General features: G+C 34.9%; 1 protein-coding gene across 1 annotated transcript; it reads right to left on the bottom strand.

The window, feature by feature from the left end:
- Positions 1-1,015: 1,015 nt before the first annotated feature.
- LOC146995286 (protein GVQW3-like) lies at positions 1,016-1,456 on the bottom strand. The gene has a single exon (XM_085824500.1). It carries the CDS (start codon positions 1,454-1,456, stop codon positions 1,016-1,018), a length of 441 nt encoding a protein of 146 aa, XP_085680626.1.
- Between the last annotated feature and the right edge of the window lie 11,555 nt (positions 1,457-13,011).

Raw genomic sequence — 13,011 nt, forward strand, 5'->3', positions numbered from 1 at the left:
AATAACCACAATAGCTCAGAGAATTAAATCAGCTAAATCAAATATGCAGAAACTTTGTCTAGCTTTTCAAAAGCCATCGAGATTATTTTGAACTTTGCAGATCAAGATTAATTCATAGCTTCTCTCAAGACAAGTATAGCCGAGCGGCAGAAATCCTCCAGCTGCAGATCCTCACATCGTGGTGCCACGTTTACTTCTCTTCTAGAAACTCTGCATTAGGTGCAAAAAGTACGTTCCATCTTACAGCATTCAACTCATCATTAAAGACACCCTACTTATAATACCATGTACGTCCATAAAGTAAGTTCCGTTTGGTAATAAAAGTAAATTGTGTACAGCTACAGAAAAGTTATTTATTGCACAAAATTCAACAACTCTTAAACTACTTTTCCACATAACTGCCGAAATATTGCAGGCATTTGTCATAGCGTGGCACAAGTTTCCCCAGCAAAATTTCATAGAAATTTGCCGCATGTGTCTTCAACCAGTTGGAAACAGTTTCTTTCAGCTCGTCATCATTGTTGAAGTGTTGTTGAAGTGTTGACCAAGGAAAGACTTAAGATATAAGAACAGATGAAAGGTAGGAGCGAGGTCAGGGCTGTACGGAGGATGGTCAAAGACGTCCCAGCCAAATCCCTTATGAGGTTTTTCGTCACATTTGCAGTGTGTGGTCGTGCGTTGTCGTGAAGAAAAACAACACCTTTTGACAGCAATCCTCGGCGCTTATTCTGTATTGCGCGGCGCAATTTCCGAAGTGTCTCTCAATAAGCATTTGCTCTGACTGTTTGACCACACGGTAAGAAATCAATGGGTAAGGTGCCTTTCCAGTCCCAGAACACTGTGCACATCATTTTTCGAGGTGTCAAGATTTGCTTCGGCTTAAGCTTAGCTGGGGATGAAGTGTGCCTCCATTCCATTGATTGCCATTTACTTTCAGGGGTGTCGTAAGAAACCTAAGTTTCATCTCCTGTGACTATCTGTGTCAGAAATTTTTCGCCGCTTTCAGCATAACGGGTCAAAAACTGAAGTGCACTACCCATCCGTTTTGTTTTGTGTTGCTCAGTAAGAATCTTTGGTACCCAACGTGAGCAAGTTTACGAAATTTCAGTTTTTCGGTAACAATTTCATGCATTAGTGATCGTGAAATTTGGGGAAATTCCATAGCGAGTGCACTAATTGTAAACCTTCGGTTTTCATGGATCTTGTCATCAATCGCGTGAACCAGTTCTTCTGTAACCAAAGATGGACGCCCACTTCGTTCTTCATCGTGCACATCACTACGTCCGTCATTGAACTTTCGAACCCATCTTCTCACCATTGAATCAATCATCGCTTTTGGTCCGTAAACATCGCAAATTTGCCGATAAATTTCACTAGTTTTCACTTTCCTCGCATTCAGAAAACGAATCACAGATCTGATTTCACAAGCGGCGGGATTTTCAATCAACACCGACATTGTAAACAAGCACAACAAAGCGTACGTGACTGACAGCGATCTCCAAATGGCGCGCGTTTCTTCTACTTGATACAGAGCGTCTGCTGCGCATGTGCGGAACTGCGATTGCAGAGCTGCAGCGGAGATAAATTGAAACGGAACTTACTTTCTGGACGTGCCTTGTATATTGGTAAAGGCCGCACTAGGCCAATTGCCTCTTAATTGTGTTACGACATAGACATAGTTAAAAAATGATTGAAATGTAGCGCTGTTAAGTGAACCTAGGGCCAGAGTGTCGCTATGGTAAACAAATATAGTGAATTTTAAAGAGTGCATTTATTCTATTGTGGTTTATGCGCTATCGACGAAGTAGATTTAATTCAATCCAACAAGTTTAAATGAAATGCAAGAAAAAATGCGTATAATTTAATATTCCGTACAAGGAAGTCATGTGGTGCACACATCAGATTTTTATTTTTGTGTTTTCATTTAATCAAACTTTCTCATACAACACTGTTGTAAGAAAATCTACTAATGTTCGCGAAATTACAGTTTTCATTCAGTGGCTTATGTTGAATCCTAATAATTGGTAATGAAATACATTCGACCCCGATAAATATTAGTTTCAAATATTTGTTACATTAAGTACTTCTTTTTTATTATTTCGCTAAATTATTATTTATTGAAGTGTTCTTGCCAGTGCGAATTTTAAATAACTACATAAATAAAACAATATCTGTTTAATCTACTAAAATCAATTAAAAGATGTAAAAAATGTATTCGCCAAAATTCATTTAACATTGTAATCTTCAGTTTAAGGAAAACGCAGCCAAGTCTTTCCTTCTGATGGAATTTCTAGTTCAAAATTATCTTCTCTTGAACACTTTGCAAAAATAAATATTTTGTTTTGCGAAAGAGTAATATTACATCAGGACATCTTATAAATTTTAGCATTTTCTCAGAAAATTATCAGTTTGAAAGTTCAATGTAATTTACAGCAGCAAACCCACAAATAACCACTTCAGAGACACGTTTAGGTTGATTCGTCACGATTCACAACAAACGGGAAACAGAATATGGCTACTTGACAAATATCAGCATGCTTCCCAAGCATTACACTGGATTGAGATGAGCATATGTGGAACATGATTTTAAGCCACAGCCTCTTTGTTTCTAGACCAATTTGAATGAGGATGTGACTAAAATAAACAATTCTTCATATCTGGTCCCATCAGCTCTTATCTTCTTTTCCAATGAAACCCAACAATCCGGTTAACGGGCGTAATATTCAAATTTCTCTTCAAGGTACTGAAGCGTGAGAATTCTAAGAAAAAGTAGTTGGTAACAATCTAGGCCATATTAGGAATACTATAATAGTTTCTCATAAAATTGCCTTTGTTTTACTTGAAAAGAAATTTGAGCTCTAATTTGGAGATTTTGACCTATATAATTTATTCAATGAATAGCAATTTTATGCTGAGAAATCGATAATAGGCATGCACAGTATACAAATAGGTGCTTCCTGGTAAGGTAAATACAATCACTTTTGATAATCTTGATAATTTATGATTCATTTTACTTTCTGAAAAGAAAGTCTAACTACATAACCATAGACCAGGAAGCAGTGTTTACGCAGAATATAACCATTAAAACGTTTATCCTTAAAATAATAAATAAGAATGAAATAGGCATATCGTACTACTGAAAAATATATTACTGTGATACTAAAATTGTTATTTATAGCAGGAGTGTTTTCTATTCTATTATGTAAGTCATTTGCTGCTTATGTAAGTATATTTATCGTATAATCTTTTAACAGAACCAATTACACGGATTTCAAAATTTTGAATCGTTACCATAAAAAGTTGTACGCACAAAGCATTTATAAAGTTGGGTTGAGTTTGAAGTGAACAGCATTTCAGCGGTCTTGTTTATTGGCGCTATTTCTTCTTTGTTTGTTATTAAACTGCACAAAGTTTGTGTTCTTGCATTATGCATATTAGAACTCATATTAAAATATGTTTAATTTTTAAATTTATACAGAATACTTACCTTCCGTTAATTCTGCGGGAATAAACTGATTATTATAATTTTCACAAAAATTAATTTCACAAAAAGAGCTCTAAGCTGTAATTATTATTTAGTTCAACAAACCTCCAATTTAGGGAATTCCATAGATCCAAAACCATAAATATGCGGATAGCTTATCCATTTTCAGGGCCAAATGTATTTGACTGGAATGTCATGAAGAAAGCCTATATTAAAGAAGCTGTCATTTGAAATGAATATTCTGTGATATGATGATTGGCTTACAATGTTCACAAAATATGTAGCTTATAAATGTATAGGGAAGAGGACTACCGCCCTTTATTTGTTATGTATATTATTACTTAACCTTAAACAAGCTTTTTTTTTTTTTTTTTCTAAAAATAGGCTTAATAAAAGTAGTGATGTTACATCAAATTTCTTTTAATTAGAGAGTTCTTTGTCTTGCAGTATGTAGGACGCAGTTGATTAAATTCTTAAAAGATGCAGTTAATTACATTCTAGTACTTTTTAAATTTACCTCAGTTAATTCTTATGTGTGATTTTATTTTTTCAGAATAAAAAATAATTTTTCACTGAAACATAAAATTTAATATTTTTCCAACCGTATCATTTATTAAAATAAAATGCAATAGAGTTTCCTTTCCTTTCAGTAAGTCTGTAGTACACTCTTTTTCAAAAAAAATTGAAGCACTGAAAAGAACTTTTGCGATCGGGACGAAATTTGGTATGCCAAAACATCTTGATCGAACATGCAAATGATCAAAGTTTCAAGGCAAATAAATAGGAATTGCGATCATAGAGCGCATTTCTAGTGCGCAATTCGCAAAGTATAAAACCAGTAACAGAGGCGGAAAATTTATCTTTTTTTGTTGCTGCTATTCTAATTCAGTAAAGAAGCAACTAAAGATGTTGGCAGCGCAATGGTTTCTACAAGGAAATTGCCGACGAAATGAAGGCTCTGGAAGGCAAGTTTACAAATGCGAGCAAGATAGGATGTTTTTTCTCCAGGCCCGAACCGCTCCAACGGTATCATTGCCGATTACTCAACGCACTACAGCCACGTCTATACCTTCCGTTGTACCGTCCACCATCTCATGGCGCTTGTCTGAGGCGGGGTTACGCTCACAGGGGCCTTTAAGACGTTTACCTTTGACCCCACAACAGTGGCAGAGTCGTCTGGGGTGGTGTTGCAGCCGATCATCATGGCTGCCCTCAGACTGGCATTGTATAGCGTTTAGAAATGAATCACGCTTCGCTCTTGAAGCACATGACCACCGTGTTCGTGTCTGGAGAGGACGGGGCCAGCGGTCCCAGTCAGCCTTTGTTTAGAAAGGCATACAGACATAACCCCCTGGTGTGATGGTGTGGGGCGCTATTTCTTATGACAGCAGGGGATCTTTAGTTATCCTCCGTACATCTTTAACAAACAGCTCAATGCTACGTTTATATTATCCTGCGGCCGGTTGCATTACCCTTCACGGCACGTCATCCTAGGGCCATTTTCCAACAAGATAACGCCAGGCACATACCGCTCGCATATCTCTGGACTGTCTCCGTGCGGTTGATACTCTTCCTTGGCCAGCAAGGTCACCAAACCTTGCACTAATCAAACATGTCTGGGACATGGTAGGCCGTAAGATTCGGGCACCACAAAATATCGCAGATCTGGAGCGACAACTGATGAATACCTAGCAAAATGTGTCGCAGGATGACATTAGGAATCTCTACCACTCCTTGCCTCGACGAATTTAAGCATGCATTACCGCCAGGGGAGGTTCGACCAACTACTAATTTGAACACTCAATGGGTGATTGTGAGCCGTGAACAAGTACTATGACCTTGATATTTTAATAATTACTTTATCTGTGTATGAGCTATATACATATCCAATTTCATGAAAAACAACCACATTCTTCATGTTGCTTCGATTTTTTTGCAAAAGAGTGTATTTGTCTGTCAGAAAAAAATACCCAAAATGTTCATTTCTGGAATATCTGATTATACAGTAATTACAACTAGTCCACATATTTCCTATTCTTTTGCTTTTAGATTTTAATTTCTTTTTGGCTTTTACTTCAATCCAATTCCTTTCAGTCATGTGCTGAAGTGCTGTGTCTTGAAGTATCTTCCGAGGGCCTCACAAATCTGCAGGATAAGATCATGGATATAATTAAACAAATTAGCTATAAGGTGGCTATTAAATAAATATATGTTTTAAAACGGCTCTAAAGTAACTATATATCAATAAACCAAATATTAAAGTGATTTTTCTAGATATTTGATTACAAGAAGATTAAATCTATTTAAATAATTAAAAGAAGTTTGGTTAGAGTTATTGAGCAAATTTTAACACGAAACTGGAAGAGTATTACAGTTTCAATTATAATTAGTCTTTTTTAACATTGCCATCTAAATATTCACATTTTATTTTAACACCACTTTTCCTGTATTAGAAATCTCCATCTTTTTTAATGGCCGGGGATCTTATTTAATACACATTAGCCTTGCGCCAGTACAAGGGCCGGAAATGGTGACCATTTCATTATGGAAGCACCTAACAGGTGGCCGCTATTGTTTGCTATCAAGGGGACGGGCAGTTACAACGATGCCTTCTCCTGGATTCGAACCCGGGTAAATCGCTACTGCAGTCAGGGTCATTAACTACTAGACGGCTTAGAAATTTTAAATTATTTGCTAGGAACCGGACAAAATGAACTTTTCAAATTAATCGTATTAACATGCAGCAATAAATTTAATTTTTTCACCACAAGAAATTTCTTTAATTTCTGTCTTTTCACCATAAGAAATGTCTTTAATTTCTTTCCTTTGAAAACAGTTCTCTACGGAAGTAATTTACATTTACGCCTTTACGAACTCATTTCATGAGTAATCATGATTAATTAGGTTTAGATTATTTCTAATAGAGAGGCAACTTGTAATCACGCAAATTGATTGTTTTGTTTAAGCAATTCTCCATTCTTTTGTGAATAATATTTTTCTAATCACATCTAAATGCATCTAAGTAATTAGATCAAATTAATTCTACCTTATTTCATTCATGAAATTATTGCATCAGAATTTGGCATCTTTAAAGTCACGCAGCAAAGTATATTTTTAAATTATCGGACATGTTCAAAAATATGAGAAACACGTCAAATGTACAAAAAAGTGTATTATTTTTTTAGGAAATAATTTAATAATAAATTATTTAAAATAATTTAATTTTAGTATAAAATATTATGAATAATTTTAACTTCAATTTGGAACATCTGGTTTCTCAAAACTTCGTTCACAAAGGCTTGCTCATCTCACACAGATACTTTGCCAAAACATGCTTGGCATCCATTTATCCGTTTATAAATATAAAAGAGCAAATAGACTACAGACATTTCATTATCTGTTTATTGTTACCACTAGCATATGTGAATTTAAAACACATCATTAGTTCCATTTTATGCAATACAATTAATGAATTTAAAACTCCTTTTGAAACGCTATACTCATTCAGTTATTAGTGGGTGTTGTTTTTTAAAAGAATAAATATAAATAAATTCTTTGTTCACAGATGCATTATATTTTCCCATTCAGATCAAACTCAGATAGAGAAATTTAATTACGGAATATCCACATACGTCAGGACCCAGACGGGGCTCACTAAGGAATACAGCAGGAACTGAGCACACCTCCTGCTAAATGTCAGAATACTGACAAAAGTATTAAAATATCAAAACGGCATTATTATGTTATAAGATATTTCTTCCCGTCTTCTTAGCGTACATTCGTGGTGTAGTGGTCTGCAAGCTGGGCACGTATCCAGAGGTCCGTGGTTCGATTCCCGGCAAAGGCGTTGCTCAATTTTCATAACTCCTGCTTGAAAGATAACCTAATGTGGCGCCCAAACTAAAAGGTGGTGGATGATGATTCTTCACACCCAGGATTTTGCAATTGGATCCCCTAAAACCCCAGTCGCCCGTTAAAAGGGGTAAATATATAAGATATTTGTCCTCGTCTTCTTGGCATGCCTTCGTGGTGTGGTGGTCTGCACGCTGGGTGCGTACTTCAGAGGTCCGTGATTCGGTTCCCAGCGAAGGCGATGCCCATTTTTCCTCTCTCCTGCTTCCAAAAATACCTAATGTCTCTGCAATGTTTATTATGTGCTCCTAAAGTTCCACAAATTTCATAATACTTCTTAAGAAATCAAAAGATATACATGTATAATACGCATACTTTAAATTTTTAATTGCACATTACATGCTGTTTGCTAAAGGTGCATTCGGCATAAAAGGCGTAAAAGAATATATTTCATAATTTTGAATTAATTAATAGTATTTTACTGCAATCAAAAATTATGAAATAAACAACAGATAATGTTTCTGAAAAGGTTATGAACAAAGTTCAAAGTTAAGCAAAGGGTAGTAATTACTGATAAAACACAGTAATTATTTCAGTATTATTAAGCAACCTTACCTGCTGGAAGTCCGCTGGCTGTATCCTTAGCTTAACAACAATAATTATTAAATAATGTAAATAATTATAATAATTAAAAATCAGAAACATATAAAAATTTATAGGGGGTTCAGAAAATATAGAACACAAATCCGCTCAAATAGGGTCATTCATCTTGTTGGTTAATTTTAATTTTAATTTTTTGTATAGGCATTTTATATATTGACATTTTATAATCTATGTTTTTATACCTTCCTTATATATATTTTTTTCCGTCGATCTATTTTTCATGTGAGTTAACCTTTCACATTTCACAACGGTCAGATTAATTAATTTTTTAGTGCATTAGCAAGTCTTCCAGCACTAAATTTTGGCAGTTTTATCGCGTATTTACAGTTTTTCCAGACAAATTTCTTATTATTTGTGTAGTACTGTGTTACAATATTTCGTGGAGCTACAACTCCTGGTAACTTTTTAGCAAGTTCGCAGCAATGTTCCTACCTACTACTATTCTTTCAAATCTTTTTGCAGCATTATGCGCAAAAGTTTTTGAGACCAGATAGGTCTTACGTCTAATTACCAGTTAGCTTTACATTTTCTTTTCCAATTTATGTATTATATATATATTGAATGTATATATTGTAAAATATTTTTCATACTATTCCTTCTTTCATTTTTTTTACTTTTATTTAAAAAGTGTTTAATGATAAGATTGTTACTCTACATTCATCAGAGTTTGTTTTTATATTATCAATTTGCAATAAAATCCTAATCATTATAATTACTTCTTCTGTATATGCGTAACGAATCTTTTTAAGCATTAACATCCATCATTGTACAAACCTAATAAAAACCACAAGCTTTTGCGAATGAGAAAATGCAAATAAGCCCACCCCCAAAAAAACTATTATTGCTTTCTTGAGTCTGATTTGGATTTCTTTTGCATAGCATGCTGCATGTAATTTAAGTTTCGAGGTATCTTGTCCGATTTATTACAGTACTATTAAGGAACTTCACCTGCTGGAAATCCGTTAGTACTATCTTCAACACACGCGAGTTCCTGAGACTTGTTATCAAATCAATTTACAAAGCAACATTAACAAGAAGTCTTCCAACTAATGTTTTGGGCGATTTTTTCTCGTTGCCTTCTAGCTATCACAGATCATTTCAAGCATGACATTTAAATGCCTACTTCGAGATACTACATTACATTATTCTTGGGAGGATTATTTCTCTCATATTTTTGAATGCGAATTTTAATGTCAAAAACAGTAATATTCCATGAGATTTAAAAGAACCGAGCAGTTCTGATGTTTAATGATGGGAGATATGTGCACTTTATTGCGTGGCTGTATGGGAAAAACATGGTATCTACAGTTTTTCATGTTTGAAATTTGGAAGTAATTTTTATATGAATTATGCAGCAGTGTTCCCGATTAATGGAGTTTCTATCAAAAGCAATTCATTACACATTTTATTACAAATTCAATTTTTGTTGATATTAGCGGGTATAATTATGCCCCTATATCAGTTGAACCAGTCACAAGCTAGTAAACTTTAAATTAAAGCATATATATGCTACGATGAATTTATTGAATTTAAATATATTTATACTGTACTTCAAATCCAGTCATACATAATTTAGTACACATAAAAAGTAACATCTGCATCATATTTATACTATACATTTTCGCACGTTAAGTGCAAAAAATGTCTAGTAATATGGCCATCCAGTTATTGGATGGCATTTAATTATTTGGATGATCTAAAATTCAGTTTGCTGTTCATTTATCTAAAGAGTTTTTAAATTTTTCTTTGATTTCAATAACGTAAAAAATAAAGTCATACGATATATATATTTATGACATGATGGGAATGATTTGGAACTTGGCGTAATAAATGCGTAGTGAAAAAAAACATGGCAAAGTAGACATGGCCAGATTCAAGATAATTTTGTTATTGAGAAAAGCAATTCCGGATTCGCAATATTTGGTTCACATACAGGCGAGCGTCTTATGCGCCATACACTTTTGTTAGCTCAGCACATATTTCTTAAACAAAGGTAGAAACAAAGCTTCTCGCCAGGAGGAGAGCTTAAGCCTAAAGTGACACAGCAATTCAGAGGAAGAAGGGAGGGAGTCAAAAGTTTCGGTTTACAATTTGGTGATTGGGCAAGAGGTGATATCTGCATTAAGCGTTATTTAGGATCGAATGATTAATTTGAATGATGCAGTTTAGTTTTATAGTGCTATTTTTAAGTTAGAGAGAGGAAGTCCTCAAATTAAATAAAAAAATAAAAGAGGTTATATCCAATAAAAATGAGAAGTTTGCTTTCATATTTTTAATCTTATACATTCCCCCTCCCCTCAAAGAGAAAAAGACGGAACGATATAGAAGCCTTTTGGAGAGAAAAAGCATTAGAGCACCAAAATATGAGAGATGTAATTTGGAAAATACAAAACATAAAATTAACTTTAGAGCCATTAAAAAATTATACGTTGTAAAATTTTGAATTCAAAAGTAATTTTAAACACTATATTCTTTTAAAATAATTGCACATTTTTAGAGTCCTATTAATGTTTGACCCCAATCTGTAAAAAGTTCTTGTTTCTGGAACATTCACATCACAGTTTTGCCTTCATGTAACAATACGTTGTCCGCAATAGCCTTTTGTTTATTTCTCTTTTTCTTACGCATTTCTTTTGTGCTTTGCAAAAGGCACAATTCACTAATTTTCACTGGTTGCTCGTCTACTTTACAAAGACATGCTCGACTACATTAACCAACTGACAGTCCAAGTTCCGCCTTAACTTTTAATCTTTTCTGATTGCCACTATTATAGAGTATTGGGGCGTCACTCGTTGCTATTTGCTATTTCAGCAATTCTTTCCAGACCAAGGGTCTTGGGACACAATTTCCAAATCGAATTATTTAAAGATTCATTGCAGTTTTATGTCTTCCCGCCAAGACATCTTTGAAACAGTGTCAGTTGCGATAAATCATTAAATGTTGGTTTAATAACATTCGTAACACAAAAGGAAGTGTCTGAATATGACCGACACATTCGATTTTAGAAACGGACACATCAGAACCATAGGGCTGGGCCTCCGTTATAGATTGAAAAGTCTTGGAATCTCCATCGACAATGCATCCAACATATTTCAAATCATGCTTCGTTTCTGACCGCTGGAAAATTCGAACCATATCGACGACCTTCATTTTACCCGCAAAACCACTGTGATTCATAAGACACTCTGACTCGTGTTTCATTTGCCAGTTATCATACGTTGGTGTACCTTTCATGGAATTCATGTGATTCATGAATCACATGCCTTACAAAAATATGTGTATGTGTGTGATTATGGCAAAGCCTCGAGGGCTATCTGCTTAAGGGAAGGGATGCCTTCGTGGAGGACTTTCTAAGGAACACTGGCCCGTATACACGTTACACATGGGGAAAACCACTAAAACTCCCATGCAGCCAGCCCGTTCGCGGAATTCGAACTTCGGACCGAACTACCAGTGTTCAGCGACTTTACCGCTCGGCCGCTGGTGGGCCTACAAAAAGATGAAAGAACCTGTGTGTCGATAACCTTACCACTTTTGTCTCCAATAACTGTACACACACCTATCCGTGATGTGTGACCCCTGGTTTTCCATGAACCATCGCCGCTAACCACAACATTTGAAAAACCCGTTTGCTGTACTTCTTCGGAAGTAGCATTTTTCATAGATTGTTGTGCCACATTACTTGAGCACAACATAAACTTCTTTACTGTAACATTGTATGCTTTTTCGATACTGGGTGTGAAAGATCCATGATACCACAAAATAGTTTCATTGCCGAGTAGCCCATTCCAAATGTTCAAAGCATAACGTATGTTAATGTCAGCACAGTTTTTTTTTTTTTTTTTTTTTTTTACCAATCATTTTTGAACTTTTGTATAGCACGTAGTTCTATACAATTTCCACAATTTATGGAACTATTTTCGTGAGGAGACTTTACAAAATTTACATTAAACATTTTTATAACTTCAAGACTTTTAAAAATTATATTTGTGCCAATTTAGTTAGTTTTATTTAGAGGTTATATTGTTCTTGTCATAGTTGTAAATTATATGTTTATATATTTCATAATCTATGAATGAGAAAGTCATGAACAGTGATGGGTATAGGAATCCTGTCTTGATGCTTCCTCATGAATTTCCTCATAGGATTAATTTTGTCTTGCTTCTCTAATACAGTAATACTTTTTCTCCCAAAATGCGTTCCCTACCTTTTCTTTGAAGGAGAGAATATGTAAGATATAACAAAATACGATGGCTGTACGGCGACCTCAAAATTAACTATTCTAGATTTGGTGTTCTCTAAATTCATCTCTTCTTCCAAATTCGAGATCGTTCCATGTTACATACATAACGCTGCTTGAAAAAGGTAACTAAGAGTAAAATTAACCAATCATAGGTTCGAGTACTTTCTGCACTTACTAGGTATAAATACTGCTCACAATTAATAACGTCTTTCCTTTCCTAGCTTCCGTAACTGCCGAAAATATCCCCGTTGCTCTGCTTGATGTCGCCTCCTTTTACCTGTATATATGATAAATTATTGTAATTGTTTAGGAACAAAAAGTATATTGTCTACGAAGACTGACTCTAATGTGCCTAGAAATAACGATGGTAATTATCTGAACTTGGTTTATGTCAACATCTTCTTCCTGCCTTTTCGCTCGACTATCGAAAGCTGTTAAAGTATCGGATTCCTCCTACGCATCTAAAATACTACACACACACACACACACACACCATATACATATATGTGTAAAATATAAAAAAAATACGATGGCTTTGCTCTTTGCGAACCAGCAACCTTTAATTAATTTTCTATCGCACATACTTGCAAACACTAACTCAGGTCGACCTTGAACCCGCTGTAATGCTTATTTCCTAAACGGTAATTCACGGATGATTTCTTTTTCACTAGGCATTCGAACTTCTCAATTTATCGAGAGATTACTTTCAATCTGTAAACACTACGCGTGATTATTTTTTTTAAGCACCTGCAAAATACCACAGCAGAAG

Source organism: Stegodyphus dumicola, chromosome 9 (assembly GCF_044657685.1).
Source record: "Stegodyphus dumicola isolate Sdum_Otavi_A_Nest chromosome 9, ASM4465768v1".
NCBI classification, from domain to species: domain Eukaryota; kingdom Metazoa; phylum Arthropoda; class Arachnida; order Araneae; family Eresidae; genus Stegodyphus; species Stegodyphus dumicola.